The 23,170-nt window shown below is 39.8% G+C and overlaps 1 protein-coding gene across 7 annotated transcripts in view; it reads right to left on the bottom strand.

The window, feature by feature from the left end:
* picalmb (phosphatidylinositol binding clathrin assembly protein b) overlaps positions 1 to 22,946 on the bottom strand; it is a 31,950-nt gene extending 9,004 nt beyond the window's left edge. Inside the window, exons 1-14 of one of the 7 annotated variants that reach the window (XM_049576306.1) lie at positions 22,019 to 22,946; positions 14,030 to 14,172; positions 13,854 to 13,929; positions 13,636 to 13,738; positions 12,256 to 12,349; positions 11,972 to 12,083; positions 11,768 to 11,874; positions 11,624 to 11,665; positions 10,441 to 10,526; positions 9,990 to 10,113; positions 9,766 to 9,893; positions 3,375 to 3,475; positions 3,049 to 3,201; positions 2,566 to 2,649 (exon numbers count right to left, since the gene is read on the bottom strand). In XM_049576306.1, the coding sequence (XP_049432263.1) occupies positions 2,566 to 2,649; positions 3,049 to 3,201; positions 3,375 to 3,475; positions 9,766 to 9,893; positions 9,990 to 10,113; positions 10,441 to 10,526; positions 11,624 to 11,665; positions 11,768 to 11,874; positions 11,972 to 12,083; positions 12,256 to 12,349; positions 13,636 to 13,738; positions 13,854 to 13,929; positions 14,030 to 14,172; positions 22,019 to 22,148 (1,483 nt within the window). In that variant the 5' untranslated portion in view covers positions 22,149 to 22,946. Of the gene's footprint in view, positions 1 to 2,565; positions 2,650 to 3,048; positions 3,202 to 3,374; positions 3,476 to 9,765; positions 9,900 to 9,989; positions 10,114 to 10,440; positions 10,527 to 11,623; positions 11,666 to 11,767; positions 11,875 to 11,971; positions 12,084 to 12,255; positions 12,350 to 13,635; positions 13,739 to 13,853; positions 13,930 to 14,029; positions 14,173 to 22,018 lie in introns of all 7 variants that reach the window. The other 6 variants (XM_049576305.1, XM_049576307.1, XM_049576308.1 and 3 more) reach the window with 6 other exon arrangements.
* Positions 22,947 to 23,170: the final 224 nt, after the last annotated feature.

The raw sequence follows: 23,170 nt of genomic DNA, 5'->3' as shown, positions 1-23,170 counted from the left end.
GCTTAGCATTAAGACTGGAAATGGAGGAAACAGCTACAGTGGCTCTGTCTTAAGTTAATAAAAGCCGCTGAATGCTACTGCTTTATGCAGATATGGGTTACAATGAAGCTATCCACTCCACTCCATCTCCTATCCACGTGTTTTTTTCTCGTAGGAGCACACAGCAGGACACATTAGGGGTGGGCAATATGGCCAAAATCCTCTGTCACTGTATATGCAATTCTATATAACGGTTCAGGCTGGGTTAAAATAATCAATTCATCCAATCCAAATCCAGCTTCATTTGAATGACCCAATATCAATTTATAAAATCCAAAATAATATGCGCTTTTTCCCACTGATGTTTGAAGCTTTAACCCCGTTAATCTCACCGGTAGTAAACAGGCTGAAGCACTACATTATTTAATGACTGTGGTATTGAGAAGCTCTTAAGTTACCAGCACTTTTACCTGTGACTGTTAGCTTAGTGTTTTATGCTCTGGTATAATTTATTATCCTGCTGCGCCACTTTCTTGTTACTGTGAGTGCAATAAAACCCTTACAATAATAAAAGCCAATACTTTATCAATACACCTGCAACATGTAGACATGTATAAAAGCCTTATTTCAATCAGCTCTGTCCAGTCTCTCATCTACCACTGCTAATATTATTATTATATTATGTTCTTTATTCTTTCAAAACTTCACTTCGTATTGTGATGTCAGGAATATGTTTCATTTTATTGACATTTTTACTTAGTTTCCACTGAGATATTAAGCTATATTGTGACTTTACTGTTTTAATATTACTGCTCTAGAAACAGCATTTAGATATAAAATATCCAGTTTTATTCCTGTTCTGAATTTATTCTTTTTTTTAAATAATATATTTCCTTGTAAAATGTACAGTATTAGTTTTCTCAGAATCTCTTTCACATACGAGCAAAAATTGGTATTGTAAGTGAAGTATCCCAAATCGAATCAGATTGAAATGGAAAGCAAATTGAATCAGGACCTTGTGAAGTGAAATGGAATTGATTCAGGAAATCAGTGGCAATACCCAGCCCTAATCATGGTTGTCTCGATACAGTGATTGTTCTGTAAATTCATTTAAGAAATGGTTTAAAACAGGGGTGTCAAACATACAGCCGATGGGCCAGAACTTGGCCGCCAGAGGGTTTGATATGGTCCACTGGATGACTTTGCACACCTTGGCTGAGGTGTCAGGTTTCAGGAGCCAGTTAAACGGCGAGTACCCTCCATCATATAAAATGCTGCATCAGAGGCTTTCCACCCTGAGCAGAACACAGCTCTCTGAAATAACAATGAATACTTATTGTGACAGTGTTTCCCCTTTATCCATTTAGCAGCACCTCATAGCACCACTGCTATATAAAAATCTTCCCATAAGCAATTAACTTGCTATCTCTACTTTAAGCAGCAAGAGTCAGGGATGAGCAAGGACTATCAATTTAACACCCCCCAAGTAAGGGTGCTCTGATTGAGCTGTTGCCAATCTTGGCAGATAATCATAAACAGTTTAAACTTTTCAGTGGTGCTGGACCGAATCACAATGTTCTTTTACAACTACTCCCAGGTTAAAAAAAAACCCACTTCACATACATAAAATAAAACAACGCTGAACAAATGCTGTCTCAATTGGCTAGTTTTTAGCCACCTAAAACAGGCCCACCCGAATAAATCAATATCAGGTTAAGAGTATGCTGTATTTAAAATATTTTCATTGCTTTACCTCGCCATCAGACTTGCCGATTTGCATCAGGCAACTGAAGCCGTTACCTCAAACCCGCCAGACTCCAGTGACAAAAACTGCAATTTTCCTCAGCAGAACACAGGAGTGCCTCGATCACTTAGTGTGTGAAGTAAAGCAGTGGATGTATTCTTATATAGTGTACACTTAAAATGATTTCAACATTTTTTTCGGTGTCTAAATTATTAACTTGTTTTAAATACTAGCTGGTCCACAGCAGGATCTTGCTTTGCATCCGTGTTGGCAGATTTGGTTTATCAATGATGTTAGTGAAGCAACACCGTACACAAAATAAGTACAGCGGAAATGTCAAACATGTCGGGCCATCTTGTTTAACAATATGTTACAGTTACAGCTTCATAAAACAACAGAAACAAATAAGTTTCCTATTTTACATATCGTTGCAACTCAAATCAATTGCCAGTTGTTTACTCGGATGTGACTGCTGTTGTTAGCGTGACGTCACTGTGACTTGGTCTATAGCTCCCTCGGTCCAAACAGTATTGCCAAATCTCTACTGATTGACAGATTTTTACAACTGCACAGTATATACCATCATGCCAACCAACTCTAAGACATGTGTCTAGTAGCAGACAAACAGGCAAAAACGAAGAGTGTATTCAATTGTCTCATCTAACTCTAGGCAAGAGAGCAAACAAGTGTATTTCCCAAAATGTCAAATATTGGTTTATTATTAGTTTATGTCCACATTTCTACCATAAATATCAAAATAAGAGCCCTGGGGATATTGCATAGGATCCTATGTTTGCCAGGGCTCAGGAAACATAGGCTGAGATGGTGAGCCATCATAGTACCTGAGATGGAGTGTTCTATCCGCACTGTGCGTTTGTAATTGGTTGAAACGGATGAGTTTGTGTCAATAAAGGGATTGTAACGATCTGGAGAATCAAAAATAAGGTTGGTAAAAGAAGAACAGGTTTCAACTTATAAGCTCTACGGCACGTTTGTATTACAATGCAACACCAAACTGATCATTGAAAGAGAAGATGAGAGGTAACTGTGAAGCAGAATGGGTGTATGGCCTCTATAGTGGGATATGGAGGGTTCTGGTTGATACTTGTGGTGTTTGCTAAAGAAAACAATATAATCTGAGCTTGGTATGAACTGCAAAGAGGGTCATTGTACAGAAAGACAAAAGAGGATAATTTAGAGATTGGCACAGACAGATAATCAACATTCAGCACAGTCAACATGCAAGCTAGTCATGCTTAGAAGTGACTACAGAGAGATGAACAAGAGCGACAAGACTTCTGAAGAGAAACAAAATGAGTCGTTACCACCAAACATTTCATGACCAGATGTCCTAGAGGAAAAGCTAACACCGTCTGAAGAAACGACAGGTAAGTGAGTGGCATCGACAACGAGTTTTGAGAGGAAAGGGTTAAGGTTTGGCATGGATTCATCTCCAGCTTCAGCAGAGGTGAAAGGATCTAGGCAGGCAGAGGAGAGAGAGACAGAGAAAAGACAAAGACAGAAAAGAGTGGAGAGGAAGAGGTGGGCATCAGAGTCAGACAACAACAAGAGAAGGAGAGCATGCAGAACACTTCCAGAAAGTCCAGAAACACAGATGTTGGTTGGAGGTGTTGAAGAGGCAGCTCTTTACCTGCCCACGCTGTTGCCACTGGAAGCCCCGTTGAGCCTGGTTGCATGGAGGGCTGGAAAGTTGACTGCAGGTCAAAAAGGTCGCTCTCCATCTTCACTGCACTGCAAACAGAAAAAGAAAACAACAAATATCTTACAAGCATGTTTTACACACTCTGGAGATGAAGATCAAAAATACCATCTCAGTCTAAAAGACACTAAACTGAATTTAGAGAGACACAAACATGTTTAAATGTGGAGTTTTTCTTGCATGTTTGTTTTAGTTTTACCCTTTTTTATTGATACATTTTCTTTTACCGTTGTGTTTTGGATGCACGCCTCTTACAAAATACATTCTCACGGTTTTTGTAGTCTTAAAATGGTGAACACAGGTCGAGTTGCAGGGCTTTGTGCTTTTCAAACAGAGTGATAAATGTAATGAAAGATTAATTGATAATGAAAATAATGAATGGTTGCAGCCACTGTTTACACTCCGTGTGAACTACAGTTTGATCAATTCTAACGTTTAAAACGCAGATAGGACATTGAACAAACTATTGCTATTGACAGAACTTGGCTGTTAATGGCTGATGGCTGTGCAGCCTCCACCAGTCATGAGGGGCCGTACATCACCGACCGGAGCTGAAGAGGGGAGGGTTGTGTGTTAAGTAAGTGATAGTTGCCTTGTGTCACCTGCGTCCATTTGGAGTCATGGTTGTGCATGTTCTCAGAAACGAATGCATCGTGTCCACAAGATGTAATACACATATGAACGATAGGAGCAGTATTGGCAGAATGAGAGGAGGAAACCCATCACTGTCAATATCGGCTTTTATACATATCATCTATGATGGTGCTGCTGTCACTTTTTTTTTTTTTAGGGATGTCCCGATCCGATATTCGGATCGGTATCAGCCACCGATATTAGCAAAAAACGTGAATCGGCATCGGATCGGACTGCATGGAAAAATGCTGATCCAAGAACTCCGATCCAGTTTTTCACGGAGTCCGATCCAGATTTCCAGCCAGCCCAGCGCTCCGCGATTCAAGCAGTCCATTCCAGCTCTTACTATCAATCCACCAGGCCAGCACGCAGATGGCAGACACAGGAGCATAGACATATATACATAGACGCTGCATCGACTGCCTGAGCGCGTCCTCGCCAGCCGCCATCTTGGATGCGTCTCGGGCATTCACTTCTATTGAGGAAGGAGCTGTATGCACAAGTAAAATAGAATAACTCACTGAATTTTCAAATGATTTTCACACGGTTTGGTTTGTTACAGACGGCACACATGTAGTTATGATACAGGATGCTTTCGTACATTAAAAATGCGGGATTTCATGCTTTAATACTTCCTACAGATAGCAACAGCATGTTATTTAGGTCACAACACAGTTCTTTTATTCACCTCAACCCCAGAGTGGGATGGATATATATATATATATATACAGTACAGGCCAAAAGTTTGGACACACCTTCTCATTCAATGCGTTTTCTTTATTTTCATGACTATTTACATTGTAGATTCTCACTGAAGGCATCAAAACTATGAATGAACACATGTGGAGTTATGTACTTAACAAAAAAAGGTGAAATAACTGAAAACATGTGTTATATTCTAGTTTCTTCAAAATAGCCACCCTTTGCTCTGATTACTGCTTTGCACACTCTTGGCATTCTCTCCATGAGCTTCAAGAGGTAGTCACCTGAAATGGTTTTCCAACAGTCTTGAAGGAGTTCCCAGAGGTGTTTAGCACTTGTTGGCCCCTTTGCCTTCACTCTGCGGTCCAGCTCACCCCAAACCATCTGGATTGGGTTCAGGTCCGGTGACTGTGGAGGCCAGGTCATCTGCCGCAGCACTCCATCACTCTCCTTCTTGGTCAAATAGCCCTTACACAGCCTGGAGGTGTGTTTGGGGTCATTGTCCTGTTGAAAAATAAATGATCGTCCAACTAAACGCAAACCGGATGGGATGGCATGTCGCTGCAGGATGCTGTGGTAGCCATGCTGGTTCAGTGTGCCTTCAATTTTGAATAAATCCCCAACAGTGTCACCAGCAAAACACCCCCACACCATCACACCTCCTCCTCCATGCTTCACAGTGGGAACCAGGCATGTGGAATCCATCCGTCACCTTTTCTGCGTCTCACAAAGACACGGCGGTTGGAACCAAAGATCTCAAATTTGGACTCATCAGACCAAAGCACAGATTTCCACTGGTCTAATGTCCATTCCTTGTGTTTCTTGGCCCAAACAAATCTCTTGTTGCCTCTCCTTAGCAGTGGTTTCCTAGCAGCTATTTGACCATGAAGGCCTGATTCGCGCAGTCTCCTCTTAACAGTTGTTCTAGAGATGGGTCTGCTGCTAGAACTCTGTGTGGCATTCATCTGGTCTCTGATCTGAACTGCTGTTAACTTGCAATTTCTGAGGCTGGTGACTCGGATGAACTTATCCTCAGAAGCAGAGGTGACTCTTGGTCTTCCTTTCCTGGGTCGGTCCTCATGTGTGCCAGTTTCGTTGTAGCGCTTGATGGTTTTTGCGACTCCACTTGGGGACACATTTAAAGTTTTTGCAATTTTTCGGACTGACTGACCTTCATTTCTTAAAGTAATGATGGCCACTCGTTTTTCTTTAGTTAGCTGATTGGTTCTTGCCATAATATGAATTTTAACAGTTGTCCAATAGGGCTGTCGGCTGTGTATTAACCTGACTTCTGCACAACACAACTGATGGTCCCAACCCCATTGATAAAGCAAGAAATTCCACTAATTAACCCTGATAAGGCACACCTGTGAAGTGGAAACCATTTCAGGTGACTACCTCTTGAAGCTCATGGAGAGAATGCCAAGAGTGTGCAAAGCAGTAATCAGAGCAAAGGGTGGCTATTTTGAAGAAACTAGAATATAAAACATGTTTTCAGTTATTTCACCTGTTTTTGTTAAGTACATAACTCCACATGTGTTCATTCATAGTTTTGATGCCTTCAGTGAGAATCTACAATGTAAATAGTCATGAAAATAAAGAAAACGCATTGAATGAGAAGGTGTGTCCAAACTTTTGGCCTGTACTGTATATATATATATATATATATATATATATATACATACACACATATATACTGTATAAACACAATATACACAATACAAAACATAGCATATTAATAAATTTATTAATATATTTTAATAAAAAAAAGCTTGATTGTTGATTGAGTTTATTTCTCACAAACACTCGCTCTCTTTTATACCCACAGCAATCAGACTTAATAATTCTTTGTTAAATTGATGATCTTACAGACTTCTTTGAAATTTCCTTTGGGGATTAATAAAGTTCTTCTTATTCTTATTACACTGACTGCTGTGATCCCTCAAAAGTAGTTAAAAAAACATTTTCAATATTTACATAAACACTGAAATTAATTTTGGTATTGGTATTATAACTATGAAAATGGGACTGTGGTCAAGATAATTTGAAAAAAGATACAGAAGGATGAGCAGCAGGGGATATCTGCAGCACAGCTGGTGGAAAAGTGAATATGTGCACAAAGGTGTGCTATACATAATATGCTATACTGTGTTTTGTATTGTGTATATGGTGTTTATACAGTGTGTTTATACAGTATATAAATACTGTATATATATTTATATATATCCCACTCTGGGGTTGAGGTGAATAAAAGAACTGTGTTGTGACCTAAATAACATGCTGTTCCTATCTGCAGAAAGTATTAAAGCATGAAATCCTGCATTTTTAATGTACGAAAGCATCCTGTATCATAACTACATGTGTGCTGTTTGTAACAAACCAAACCGCGTGAAAATCAGTTGAAAATTCAGTGAGTTATTCTATTTTACTTGTGCATACAGCTCCTTCCTCAATAGAAGTGAATGCACTGTGGAGGCGAAGCGAGACACATCCAAGATGGCGGCCGGCGAGGACGTCGGCTCCGATAGGCAGCGGCAGTCAATGCGGCGTCTATGTATATATGTCTATGCACAGGAGGGTAGGAAGAGTAGTGGTCAACTTAGTTAACTGACTATTTATTTTCTGCTCTGGTTTTTTGAGAGTGATATTTTTATTTGGTTTACACTCTTACTGTTTAAGTAAAGAGCACTGATGGCATTGTTTTGGGCACAATTAGTGAAACTGGAGCCATGGATGGACTATTGCTTGGTTTAAACAGTTGTACAATATTGTGTGTGGTTTTTTGTCCCCTCTGTTGGTCCCAGGAAACAGCAGCACCAGGCTGGCACTGACACTACTAAAATAACTGAAAAGGAAAGGCTGCATTGTTTGTTAAATGTCAACAATGTCTTGCTGCTATTTTAATTTCAATGTTTTGACAATGACATTTTTAATGTTAATGTTCAAGTTTAAAGTTTGCTTATTTAACCATCTTAAACTGCTGTGGATCATTCTAACTAACCTGATTAAGTAGTTGTTCTTGTTAGAGTAATATCACTTGATCAAACCTTTTCTAACATGACTGACAACAAAATAAGTGAATATGTATAATATGCGCTTGGATCGGATTGGTATTGGCCAAAACTCAAGGCTGTAATATCGGTATCGGATTGGAAGTGAAAAAGCTGGATCGGGACATCCCTACTTTTTTTTTTTTTTGAAATGAATCACACTGATTTGACAATACAGTAACTTCCTTGCTGTGTTTATTGTTTACATCAGGCAAATCTTAAAGTTCTATATGGATAAGCTCTGTGGTTTGCCCTCTGGTGGAGTCCTCCAGTACATGGTTGCAATAGTATGAGATTTTTACAGCATGATAACTGACTGGAAAAATATTGTGGTTTTACCATTTCACCTTTAAAAATAACTAAAATAAATGGGGGATTCTCTGTCCAGTTGCATTTTATTTTTCAATATCGTAGATAGACGAAGGTACACGGTATAACTGTCAACCTTTATATCCCGGCATATCTTTGAACTAGTATATCGCTGCAACCCTACTCCAGTAACATTTGTAGTTCATAGAATAATTTAAATAATTCCTTTCACAACAAAGCCTACTGTCCATGCAAACGCATGGTTAAAAAGCAAGTATATCTCCGGTGTTACAATGACAAAAGAGGAGCTGATCAGTGGGTACAGCTCCAGAGAAAGCAGGTTATTCTGCTGTGTAAGTGTGTCCCTGTGTACTGGTCTTCATTTTAACATGGATTCACATCAAGTTTCTGCCTGGACCGCAACAGCTGGTCCAGCGCTACAGAGCCTTTAGTACCGGAAAAGAAGTCTGTGAGTGAATGGCAACACCTCCTTTCAAAATAAAAGCGCTCTTGCGTTTCACACATGGTCGAGACATACACTTGGTTTTGACCTAGTGTTTTTTTTTTTAATGTGTTATGAATCATGGAGGAAGTGTTTTGAGTATTTTGAAAACAAATGACTTCATTCTAAAATATGTTGTTTAAAATTACAATAACTTTTCAAACAAATCCCAATTAATAAATACTCAGAAATAATTCAGACAGATAATTATTTAGACAGATATTACGATTGCAATATGAGTCATGATTTGTGTGGGAATTGTAATTTTCGCATTTTATTTTTACCTAAAAAAATATAACACATGAAGTGACTTTTGCTGGGGTCTGTACAAAAAAAGCATGTACGCTTACATCTGGAATATGATTTGTAGGCCGGGGCATCTCTGCAGCAACACAGTGCTACATTTATCATGCTGTGTTGTGACAAAGTTTACCTTTATCAAAAAATTGCAACTCCTGCAATTTGGATATTGCAGCTGGCCATACTGCAGTTTTGTTAATATTTCCATTAATTGTGCAGCCCTGATTGAAATACATATTTCAAATACAAGTAACAGAAATACTGCCCATCTCTGACCACAGTTTGGCATAGAGGCTCCATACACAAAGTCAAGGTAATGTCACTGTACAGCTACAAATCTCCAATAGGTCAAAAAAAAAAAATCACTCCCACCTGGTTAGTTTGTGATTAATACATATTTTAGGTATATATTACTTTGATTTTGATGTTCAGTACAACAGTTATCTAGTTTCCAATCAAGTGAAAAGTTCATTTCTGACAGTCAATTTTCTTCCGTGTGTGTGTGTGTGTGTGTGTGTGTGTGTGTGTGTGTGTGTGATATCAGCTCTGTAATCAGCTATCAGCTTTTTCCTATTCCAAACTATCAGCCTTAAACAATCCAGTCCAATCAGTTGAGCTTTAGTGAGAACAGAAGAACAAACCAATACAGAATTTATACATGACACTTTCAGACCATCAGTAAGATGAATTCTATAACCTTAACGCAGCAAACATGGAAGAATGTTAAGGGAATAAAAAATTGCAACATGTGTATAAAAACTTCAAAATTATGTTGAAAACATATCTGAAGACTAAAGAGGACATATTATGTAGGTATAAGTTTTACCCATTAGAGCAGCTGGGTGTGGAGAAGAGGTCGATGGCTGGTGCTGTGCTGATAGTGCCCCCGGTGGTGGAGATCGGCGATGTATCAGTAGTAGCGAAGGAGGGCCTCTTGGAAAGCTCCTTGAGCCTCTGTTCCTGATTGAAAGGGATACTTTCATTCTGGCACACAGGCCATATCAGTGCATGCTGAAGTCAAACGTTTTATTTTTCAAACAGCAGAGCTACCTTCAGAGCTTTGAGTCGAGCCTGTTCCTCTTCGAGAGCTGCCTGCTTCTCCCGCTCATCCACTTTAGTGAAGGACATCCCTGTGCTCGCCAGTGACGAGACTGCGTTTGACAGAGTGCTGGCCCTGCAGCAAAAACACAAATTCACTCAAGACTGATTGATTTATTAGGTCATTTACTGGTTTTATTAGAACATTTCCATCATTTTTATCACTTGTGTGCACTAGTCTCAAACTTGTTTTACTGTTTGCATTTGTACCGTCTTATTATCAGCGTGTCAGTCATCTGTAAGGCGCCATCAATAGGCTATACAAATTATATTAGACTGTTTGATTGACAGCACCACTCAATAAAACTTTATAGCTTTGAGCACTATAAATAGAAACACAGTATCTGAGACTGTAAGAAAAGTTGAGAGGAATTCAGAAACAGTGATGAGAGGATTAATGTACCTGCTAGCTGCAGTGGAGTCTTTCACCTTCTTGCCCTCTAAAGAGGCCAAGTGCTGCTCCAGAGCTTCGAGAAGGCTACTGGGAGCCTGCCGTGACAAAAAACACACAGTCAGCAACTTCCTGAGATGTAGAGAAGGTACTCTACATGACCATCAAGACCATAAAGAACAGTGGTGGGCAACCAAGACAGAGTAGAAAACACTACACACCATTAAATGCACCAGACAGTCAATTTATGTCTTTGATTAGGATGTTAAATTTAACGTTGGGCTATTAGTTACCCACCACTGATTGATGACTGCATTCCAGCCAAAAAGCTACTATCAATGAGAGTAACATCTGTGTGGGATGACGTACTGCACCACGGCGCTTTCAACAACCTAGGCGTTGTTGAATCGGCCGTGTCTAAGCACAACAGGGCAGCCACTTTACGATAGATGAGCGCTACGCTGGTTCACACCTCGAAAACGTGAGCAAAGTGAACAGAATTTACCACAGCCAGTGTTTTTTCCTTCAACTGTTTTTTTTCACCACGATGTAGGAGACAGAGTCAGAGCAGAGGCATGCAAAAAGACAACACTGAAGCAAGTCACGGACATAGAAGAAGAGTGAAATGATAGTACTTACACAAACTGTGAACTAAAGTGGAAAGATAAGGGGGGAAAATACAGAATATAAAGGTGGTGACAGTCAGAGGGGGAATGCATTTTAGCTGCAGTTCTCTGGGGTTAAATGCTCCTGTAAAATTGGACCCCATAGCACAACACAACAGTATGTGCGGTTTATCCTCAAATAGGTAACATCTAACTGTCACTGTGCAGATTTACCAGGAGGATTGCAATTACAGTGATTACTTTAAGGCACTAAGTGTGAATGACACCTTTATTTACTGTAAAAACAAGGAGAAGAAGGAGGAAGAGGGCAAGAAGAAAAGGAGGAGAAGCAGAAGAAGAAGAAGAAAAAGGACAAGAACAGGAGAAGACCACCTCCTCTGGCAAACATGCGCTCGAGAAGGAAATCATGCATGTGTCTTATTTAAGAACATCTGTGTTGGGTGTGCTACACTCTAGTTTGACAAAGACAACGCTGATGATAAAAGAGCAGCAAGAGAGAGCGAGGAAAGACTTCCTAGTCAGAGTAGAGAACCTATATTTTTAGACTGCCTTGAAGGGTCGGCGCTCACCTGTGAAAGATCGGGGATGTCTCCTCGATCGATGCCCACCTGCTGTTAGACGAGAAAGAAAGCCGGTTTACAATCGTGTCCCTGCGGCGTTAACACACACCGCTCAGTTTCATTCATGACAGCAGACAGTCACAGTAAATTTACCTCTGCTACTTTGAGGAACTCTGATATCCGGGTCATTCGAGTGAGAAACTTCTTGTAAATGTCCAAACCTTCTTTACACTGAGTCTTCTTCATGTCAAAGTATTTCTCTGTTTGGTGACAAAAGAAATTCAATGACCAACTATTAAATATCGGGACAAAATTAACCAAACACAAAGAGAAGATTAGAGGTGAAAGTGGTCTTACCAAGCAGATTGATAATGCCTTCATTATAAGCAGCGAAGAGCCTGATGGAGTCTTTGAAAAGGAGCATGAAGGCTGCATTGATGACTCCATTAGTCAGCTCGTTGGCATTGACCTGGGGGAAAGCGATCATTTATCTTACAAGCAGCGATGTGTCGTTGAAGAAAAACAAAACCTGTATGTGTGAACTACGATAATCCATCTGACTCTGTTTGCAGCAGCCTCCACACGAGCAGCTCTTCCTGACACGAGCTGCAGAGCTGCGGGAGGCTTCACCTTAAACTCACATTGAAATCGAGCAGGGCGTCCATCTGGTTCTGAATAATGGGGATAGTCTTGAGCAGCTTCTCTGTATTCATGGTCCTCATTACGCCGTCCACTCTACGTGGACACATGGAGAGCCGGAGCAGGAGGTCAGCGAGGAGAGAGGGAAGATGGAGAGGAGACAAAGAGATGGATGAGAGAGCAGTGTAGCTTCTAAAGTATGATAACAGGCTTAATTTCCCTAAAATGTCCCACAGCCCAAGGTTCAAATGTCTTGAAAACAAAACAAATATTACCCCCAAACATTCCGTCTACTATCATATATGACAAAGGAATGCACCAAATCCTCACATACGAGAGGCTGGAACCACAAAATGCTTGGTATTTTTGCTTTAAAAAAGAACTAAAATACTAATTTTATTATCAAAATAATTGCCATCAATCATTTAAATCTAAATATCTTTCGATTTTGGACTTGTGCAAAAAAAAAAAAAAAATTGTAATTTGAGGACATCACCTTGGGCTTCGCGATTGTGATAGGTATTAAGTCCCAGATACACCAAACCAACATCAAAGAACTAGTAGCCAACTGTTGCATCACTTCACTTCCCCTGTGTCTCGGCCAAAACGTTGTGCTTGAACACACCATATAGATTTCAGGCAAAAGCAAACAAGCATGATTATTCTGCCCCTGTGTGAGAGGAAATAACTCTCCATACCAGCAGGTGGCAGTAGTGAGTATTCATTACTCAAAAGGGATAAAGGAAGACCAACAGGACGGATTCAATACGCTAGTTAGCCAGTTAGCACATTAACAACACAACCCGATGTTGAAAGAACAAATGTAAAAATATTTACCATGTGCGAGCGAAAAATAACACAACCAATTAAGAACCTGCCTGCTAAAGAGCTCTATGGCTTGAAAAATTATCTCAACTAAAACTCATCGTTTATTGGCATTCCTCACTTCCGTTTTTCTTCTAATGCCCTGAGATTACAATCAGAGGGATTTCTTTCACTGACGGGCTCTGCTATCTCCGACGCCAACTGAACGTGATGAATCGGTGGGAAAAAAAGAAAAAAAAAAAAGCGAACAAGTGCTGACTAGTGCCAATGGTGCGGAAGACATCACAAAACTAGGGCAACAAAGCTGACCAACTGCCAAACACTGACCAATGGCCGACCATTGGTTTAGTGTGTCAGGACCCTTACACCCAAATCTGTGACATTTTTGAGACTAAACAATTACTTGAAGAATTACAAAATGACTTGACCTGTTGACACATAATGAAGATAATAGTTCGATGCTGATGGGATTCCTTTTTCTGATACATAAAAAGGGGAAAAAAAATATGTTGACAGTTGAATATTGTAATTTAACAATATTAACAGTAGGTCCTTACCCGCGTTTCACTTTTGTGAAATCAAAGGCAACCTGTCTGTACGAAACAGCTTTCTCATTCAGGTATCGACTATACCTCCTGATAAATGTGGACATGTCATAACCTGGAACAGAAAACAGTAGGAGGATAATCAATTTTCACTATAAAAATTAAGTCCTCTTTTATATTGTGCATAAATTCAGAACTGAAATCAACAACAGGAAGAATCAAGTAGTCACCTTGTAACCCACTTTTGTCCAAAAAATTACTGAGGTTGAATAGTGTATTCCTTGAAGCCAAGTACTGGACAAAACGCTGCAGGAGGGGAACAATGGTTAAACACAACAAGACCACACTATCAATCAATAATACATTAATGTTGAAATAATCTGCCTGCGCTGCTGAAGCATCACACCTCATTGCCGTAGACCATGAGGTGGTGTGTGGTGATAAGTGACTTAAACACAACCACCCAGCTGGTGTTGGTGGTCCTCTCAAACAGTGAGTCAGCCAGTTGGGGAATGTTCACGTTCATCTCGTTGGTGCAGTGGATCAAATCTGAAACAAAAGAAAAGTAGTTCATGAGACCAGGAGCTTCAGCTGATCATCATGAGGCCGCACATTTGTAATAAGCAATCAAACTAAATGTGTTACTGTCCAAAAGCAAAAGCAGTCCACCAAAAATAAATGAGTCGAACAGCTCTTCTAAAACATATTGTGCTTTTTTACCTCAAATATTTTACAACTGCTGTAAAAACTCCACATGTGCAGAGATGCTGCTACAAAATATTTTTCAAAAAGACGAGTTGTTGAATAAAAGTTAATTCCCTTTAAGTACGAAAATAGATGCATCCTTTCAAACACTGCACAGGAGGTCCTACTGTAATTAGGTTCCTTTTAACTGAGGCGGCGTTGTAGACGGTGGTGGCCTTTAAATACATGGTGACATATGGATGGGCGATTCTTTCCACTATATTACCGGTTCATTCCATTTCACCTTTCTAACAATATCTTTGTTGTGTCTGATGGTCAGGTCTTGCCTGAACTAAGCTTCACTGCACCCATGATTTTCAGTGTCACTGCTCTGTTTTGTCCATATCCATAACCTTTTAGAAGATGTCCACGAATTCAGAACACAATAATATGAACATAAACCTCCTTCCGAGTCAGATTTCCAGAGTTGAGCATAAATGAGATAAATAATCGACAGCTATTTCGGTGATCAATTTACTGTTTACCACAGAGGTCTCTTTCTCTCCAAGACAAATAGACCCCCTGATTTAAACCTGTAAAAACACTGAATAAAGCAGTTTTAATCCGTGTTTTCCCGATGCTGTTTGGCTCGTCGTGGAGATGTTAACTACTATGGCCAACATGAATGGCCATATCTAGAGCAGTGTCCGGTTTGTCCGTTCTGGGCTCCTGTAGAAACATGGTGGTGCAACATGGCGGACTTCATGGACAAGGAACCGTTCCTTATGTAGCGAGAAAGAGCTCATTTTAAGGTAACAAAAACTTTCAGATTCTTATTTTCAGGTGACTTATAAGAAGACATACTTAATACTATATATTTCATTTCTGTCAATATATTCCACTAAATATACACACTGGACTTTTAAGTTTCCAGTTATCTCACTTTTCATGCTAACTGAAATATACATATATATTTTTTTACTAACTGCCTATATGCACATTACTGATTTATTGTTCTTTGATTACATCACCCACCTAGATCAGATCAGATATTGTATGAAACACAGAGTCATAGCCATACTGAGATGTTGATTCAAAGTTATTTTCATTTTTAATTGTATTAATATTAAAACATTGTAATTGGAACGGGCAGAGCTGTAGATTTATGGGACGCACAGTATTTTCTATGCTGATATGCATTTAAACTTAGCATAGAAAGCAGTTTTCATGTGTAAAGACACATTTACTCACAGATAAATAACATCACCCCACATATTGTGCATTAATTGTCAAACAGGCCTCATGTTGAGCTGGTGAGCAGCAGACAAACACCTGCTGCCTACGATGAAAAAGTAAAAAGTGACCACAGATGCACAAACTAAGTTTTGGAAGTTGGAGCCAAAACCAGTCTCTGATGTGACTCATGCTTATGTCCTCCACAACAGGCCACATATGTGCAGTTTATGTTTATGTCTGATTTGACAGATTATGTCAAAGCACTGAATTTGAAATCTTAGTCAAACACTATATAAAAGCCAAAGCAATAATTTACTAAAAAAAATTTAAATGAACATTTGAAGAGTCAGAACTGTTTTTTGTTTGTTTGTTTTTGTTGTGTTAATAATAATGATGGTGCCAATTATGTCAGAGATATAATAAATCATCCATATTTACTCACTACATCTTAGCCTTTCTTACCTCCAGCTGTGCATAAAATACAGGTTATGAACTTCTCTTTAAAACACAAAAATGTGAAATCATTGGTTATGTTATCCATATCGGCTATGAGGAGTAGTTAATTATCGTTATCAGCTAAAAAAAATCTATATTGTCCATCCTTAATCATTGCTGCTGGTCTGATATAACAAGACATAAAACTACACTTTATAAAGTCTGAGACAACTTTTCAAGTAATTGATTAGCCCAGCAACAGAAAATAATTCTGCAACTATTTTCATCATCAATTGATCAAGTCATTTATTCAGCACAAATGCCAAACGTTTGCTGCTTAGAAATGTTAAATGTGAAGATTTGCTGCTTTACTCTGTTTCACACAACTTTTGATTATAATATCTGTTTATTTATCTCCCTACATTTTGGCCTGATGCCAAGCATGTAATCCTGGTACAGCTGCAATCATTAATTGAGTAGCTGTCAACTGTTAAATTAATTTCAAACTAATTTCATCATCGATTAATCCACTTTTTAAATTAAAAAAAGTCAAAATTATCCGATTCCAGCTTCTTAGCTTCTGTATGAGAGTAAACTGAATATCTTTGGGTTGAGGACAAAACAAGACTATGAGAGAATGTCTCCTTAGGCTTTGGGAAAAACTGATCGACATTCTTCAACATTTTCTGACATTTTATAAACCAAAATCGAATTGAATAATTGAGAAATTAATCAACAATGACAATGATTGGTAGTTGCAGCTCTAGTCAAGAAAACTTGACAGAATTTGCCCTAAAAATATGCGAGTTAGTTGTTAAAAACTTGCAATGTGTTATAATAATGTGTTGGAACTGCAGAATGTTAACTCCTCATGTCATTATAAATCACCCTGATTTGCAAAAATATCACTGCAGACATGGCTTTAGTGCGCCCAGTTTCATAGTATAAATAACTCATCAACTAATGAGATAAATAACTGACAGATTACAATCAGCCCTACATACCTGAGTTACAATCACGTAATTATTATATTTAAAATATTCTAAAACACTGCGAGTAAAAGCTGATAGAGTATGCCAAACAAGGAAGATTACTACATAAAATTAGCATTAAATAAAGATTAAATCATCATCAATGCAATCAGGGGTCCCTGCAGCAGAGGTAGAAACTGATATCATCAATTTAAATTCTTAATAGCAACAAAACATCCGTGTAACAGACCAGTGTAAAGTGCAGGGTGTTGAGATGTTAACCCCACATTGTGTCTCTGCCAACATGTTCATCCTACATTCATGTGCTGGTTGAATGATGTTAGTCAAAGTGCTAATGACCCTGCCATTCACAGCAGTGATCAGACTGACGGGGTAATTGGGCCTCCCTTTCTGTCCTATATTTGACTTTTCAAAAGGCGGGGGACTTTAAGTAGGACAGGATAACCTTCCAGAGAAGCAGCAGCAGTTAGCATGGGCGGCTGAACTGCCCAGAGAGGAAGATGACGGAGAGGAGACGAGTAGGAGGGAGGAGGAGGAAGAGGAGGAATGTGGGGGAGGAGGATGTACTGACAGCTCTGTCATGTTACAATCAGAGCGCTAAATATTCACTGTGGCTGACATTAATGGTTTCTAATATAATTCATTCATGGGACACAAATGTATTCATGTCACAGTCATGACACTGCATGAAGCTGCCGGCAGATTGTTAATCACCAGTAAGGCTGGGATATATGATGGGGATCAATATAGATCACAATTAATCAATTCAGGGAATCATTTAAAGTGTCTTAAAATGTTTTCAGGAATGTTTTTATTATTCATGAGAAGACTTTTCTGATACATGCAAAACCAACTGTGTTTTATTGTTACGCACTGCATCACACAAAACTCCAGTGTGAAACAACAAATGTCAAAAGCTAAATTTATCATTTATATTTGCTTGAAATTCAAGAGTTAGAGATTATTTTCTGGAAAACCAAACTGTAGTTTGTAATGATGGGAGTCAAGAACTGGTTCCAGTTGAGAACTGGTTCTAAATTGCCCAATCCACCTGAATCATATGCCTTCAAGTTTATCAATCCCTCTTATCCGTGCCAGCATGTTTTTCTGACAGTTGCACATTGCGAAATGCTGACATCAAACTCATGCAGGTACGCTGCTGGAAACATGCAACAAGAACGAGTCATGGCGAAGTGGAAGAAATGGTCCAAAGCGCGGCTTCTTTTCATGAAGAAAGATAACAACAGTACAATTTCAAGTCAGGGTGGAAACACCGGCAATACGCTGAAACATCTTTCGACACAGCGTGGGCTTAAATTTCAGGAATGCTGTGTATTTGACATTTTACCCATGAGTGCCACTGATTCCCAACCAGGCAGCACATCTGTTAGCCACGGTAACCTGTTATAATAACATCAGCACCATACTGTGCTGCATGCATGCTTTTTTTCTACTCCATTTCTACACTGTGTTTCGACCAAGCGGTAACATCCAAAGCTAAAAAAAGGAAGCCAAAAACTGCAGTTCACCAAATGGCCACTTGAGGCTGACTCCAAAAAAGTCAATCCTCATAGACCCCACTGTTAAATCCCCAACTTTGCAGATGAACAAATAAACATGTTCACAGCCTGGTACATAAAACAGTGTTCAACATTTCACCTGTTCACATTTTATTAAGGCCCAAAGTTACACATAGCAGTGCTGCTTAAGTGACAGGCTATCTGCGAGGTGTTGCCACATTTAATGAGCCAGAGCCACCCCTCGCTCCCCCACAGCTCCACTCTCTCGTCAAAATATCCTGGTCACTTCAAAAACCAAGATGGCCACAGCCAAAATGCCAAACTCAAGGCTTCAAAATGGAAGTCCAGAAATAATAAATCAGTCGCATTGATGCTAAATAGCCTGTACACAAAGAAAATAAATCAGGATTCAGTAAGGGAGTCCATAAAGAATCGGACCAACAAGCAGAATCGATAATGGCATTGATATCAATAAAATCAGTTTCCATCCCTATTTATTTGTTTTTAATTTGCTTGAAATGACAGAATTTAGGATTATTTTCTGTAATCACATAATATAGTGTGATTATAGTGACATAACACAGCTCTAATCTCAGAGTTGATATAATAGTAGGCCTATGTCTATACAGTAACAGTATCATTACATTAGGGCTGGGCAACTAATTGAGTTTTATTTTCAATACCATTTTGGCTTCCAATAATTATGTTAATAAGATATTTGAGTTAAAATGATTATTATGCCACATTCCATTCATTTGCAACGCTGCTCTTGTTTTGTCTTGTGTTATAAATCCAGTGCACCCTTATTATTTACAGCGGTGCGCTTTAGCCCTCCCTAAAAATCCCACACAAACTCTCAGCCAGGCTGTGGCATGTTTTATTTTACCTTGAGCCAAGATGACGAAAAGAGAGCCTTTGGTCGATGAGTAATCGTGTTAAATAAGTAATAAGCATTAAGTCATTGTGACGATGATTTTTGCCTTCGTAGTGCTACAGCACTCCGCAGATCAACAGGTGGCGGTAACACACCAAAATACACTGCGATGTATGAACAAAGGAAGTGAAGAAGATGAAGCTGGTAAACATGGATGTAAAAAAATCAGCTTTGCAAATTTTTTTGTAAGGAATGAATTGTATTCAACGCTTTTGTTAGAGCTTGAAAATACTCACAATGTATAATACTGAATGTATACATAACTTGTTTCTTAAGATGACTGGGTACCTTTAATCTTTCATCTAGTAACTTCATAATTATAATATTTAAAAAATATTTCATTTTAATCAAAATTCTGCCAATTTTAGAGAATTTTAGGCCAAATTCTTGTCGGACTGCTTGTATTGAGTACTTTTCACTTTGAGTGCTTTGGCTTCTGGTTAATTAAAAAAGGGGGTTAAATTACGGTAATGAACTTAACTTAAGGTAATGAACTTGGCACCAAAACTGAGGTATCTTACTGGCACTACAGTAAAAAAAAAAAAAAAAAAAAAGGTTGACCGTCAAGGTCATTTTTCAAGCTAAATTGCCAAATATTCCCTTGCTTCAACTTCTCAGATCTGACAGCTTGATGCTTTTCTTTGTCTGATGTGACAGTAAACTTAACATCTTTAGTTATTGGACTGCTGGTTTGGCAGAATTAAGAATCCAGAAGGAATCACCTGTGGAGGTTAAAAGGCATTTTTCACCATTGTCTAAGAACAAAAGAAAGTATTTGGCAGATTATGCAAAAATGAAAATAGTCGACATTTGCAGCCCTTGATTCTAAGTTTTATATGTGATAACACTGAATTACTGCTCTGCCCTTCTCATGTGTAAGGCTGGGACTCAAACTCCAAAATTTGTCAGATGCAGGAAGTAGTACATCTTGACCAATAACTTATTTTAAAGCTAATACTGGTATTAAAGAGTTTAAAAATCAGATAATGATTTATCAGCCTGTATTAATTTTCAAGTATTTGCCAATTTTAGTAAAAGTTTTTGTGATACTGCCTGCAAGTAGAAAACATCACAAGTTTACAGTTCTCACAGTGAGTTGATAAAAGGAAAGGACAGAAACTCATATGTTGTATCAGCACTAACATCAGAATATTTCAAGTATATTCCAGCCATAACTGTGCAGTCCTGTCCATCAAGTGCTTGTTAAACTCTGGTTATTCCCCATCTGTCTCCCCTCATTTACAGTACTGTCAACTGTCCTCTAAAGGCATAAAATGGCTGTAAATACTTAGACATATTAAGGGATTATACATAAACAATTGCTTCTATTTAGTCAAAAGGGGACATGAGAAATCATTGAGCTGACATAATGAACCCTTGTTATGAAATGAGCTATAAAACCAATCATCCAGACATCTCCATGTGTCAACATCACACCCCAGGACACCGTGTTGTCACGTACATGCTCTCTGTTGTGTAGTGAGCAGGGACACGTCAGTCATGTTGGATAGCTGGCTGGGTTGAGATGAGCCAAAAGAGTGTCACTCTGCCAACTTGCACTCATCTCACCTCGGGGGATTCGCCTGAGCAGCACAACAGGTGTGGAACCTGCGACTTTTAACACCAAGCCAAAAATATTTACCACGAGTAACAAATCAGGTTTTGGCTCTGTTTCACTCCACAGACAGTTATAATGAGCCCGGCGTCTGAAGACACAGCTCCAGCTCTGTTACTAAACTCTTCTGATGATGCAGGACCTTCATAAAAACCACTTTCATCACTGCCATTGTGCATTTGCAAGTGTGGATCGATATGCAGAAAATCTCCCACTGCATCTCTAAGTACAGACGGACAGTGACCCCTCTGACTGAGTGCATCACACTAATGATCACACAAGGATTTAAGCTCTTATGCTTAATGTCAGGGTGCATGCAGAAAGTGTGTTTAATGTCCTGTGTGAGGAAGGAAGGAGACTCACAAACCTCAGCCACAAACTGGGATTTTTCTAAGAGGAACAGCATGTTATCACAGCACTCAGTGACACTTGTCCTGCTGCAGGTGCACCAAGATGGGAGATGAAACTGGATTCCTGTAAATGTTCATTTCAAGGCCTGCTATTGGCAGGAGGAGGAGGGACTGGCTAACACTGATTTTAAATGTTCTCCTGTTGGTTAAATTGACATTTATCCTCATTTGTTGCTACGCAGGCTGAATGTTTATGCTATAAAGCAGTGAGTAAATATGACAAGAGAAAGGGGAACAAATCCAGACAGCTAGACAAGCTACTCTGACAGCTATATGTGACAAAAAAATGAATAAAAGGAAGTCATTTGAGAGCTTTAATAAAGGCTGCTACTCTACAAAGCTTCTTAATTGTGTGCAGCAGCATGTCAGCAAGGCCTGGGCTCGATGTTATAACAATATAATCTCCCCTACATGAAGCAGCAGTAGCATTTAGCCTCTCCTGAGGCTTTGAGGCCTTGTAGCTCCTCCACCGCCATATCTCCAGTTAAAGGGTGTTTTCGCTGGCGAGGAGCCCTGCGCTGATTTAACACTTGTGTGCTGTTAGAGAAAAGAATAAATGAGATACTCACAGTCCAAATGTTTCTTTTTGGGGCCCATGACTTCGTGAGTGGTGGCCTTGCATACTGTTTTCGACACGGCGGATCCCGTTACACTGTGCTGGGCTGCAGTTATCCTGTCCGTAATGCTCTGCCCCGACATCTTCTCTCACTCAGTGCAACAAAAACACTTTAGAAATGCTTTATCTGAGGGTGTGAGCTCTCAGAGGAAGAAATAAAATAAAACCTCCACCTCCTCCGCAGCCTTGCTGGGACCCCCCGTTTTCCCCCACCTTGGTGGAGATGAAAATCAAAACTAGGCTATGGCAGACGCGGACCGGGGGAGGGCGGAATAAAGAGAAGCGGAATCTGACAACAACAACAACAACAGTCACTAAATGTTAAATTGTTTCTTTGTGTTTCCGCTCGGCTCCGTCAGTCAGATCTCAGGGACGCCGTGATTGCAGGCTCCACGCGCTGACTCATCCGACCCGGGTCTGTGTCTCGCGCTCATCCCGAAGTGGCACACCGGATCCCTGCGTCTCTCCTCCTGCCTGCCTGCCTGCCTGCCTCCGCCGCTCCGCCAGTCGTCGCCGCCGCTCCCTCCTCCTCCTCCTCCTCCTTCCTCTCTCCCTCCTCCTCCTCCTCCTCCTCCTGCCGCTGCCGCCGCTGCTCCGCTTTAAAGCGCTATGAAAGAAAACGCGACCACCGAGGAGGGGAAATGGCGGGCCTACTCTGCTCAGCTCCCAGGATGAGGAGGGGAATATAAGGGCTGTAAACGCACCATACACCGCCCCCGCACACCCGGAATCAGATGTTATACCGCTGAGCTGCTGTTAGAGCTGCTGTGGTGCAGGTGTATACCGACTGACCGCAGGCCAGCTGGGGGAAAGGCACAAATGCTCAGTCACAGGAGGCCTGGATGAGGGGATGAAGCCTGTATTGATTGAGGAGTGGACACAGTGAAGTGAGAGCAGGCTGCAACAGGCCTGACACTGTGAGGCAATCAGACTTTTAGGATGCTTTGAACTGAATTTATTTTAAGCTATAGCATCTTAAATCTCACATGTACTGCACTGTAATACTACTAAAGACTTTTGATTTGTGTGTGATATTGAAAATAATTTCAACTGATGACACATTTCATTTCATAATTTTCAAGAAAAAATGACTTTAAAATGTCTG

The sequence above is a fragment of the Epinephelus fuscoguttatus genome, linkage group LG5 (assembly GCF_011397635.1).
Source record: "Epinephelus fuscoguttatus linkage group LG5, E.fuscoguttatus.final_Chr_v1".
NCBI classification, from domain to species: Eukaryota; Metazoa; Chordata; class Actinopteri; order Perciformes; family Serranidae; genus Epinephelus; species Epinephelus fuscoguttatus.
The sequence above is the reverse complement of the archived record's forward strand: the minus strand, read 5'-3'. Positions and strand labels throughout refer to the sequence as shown.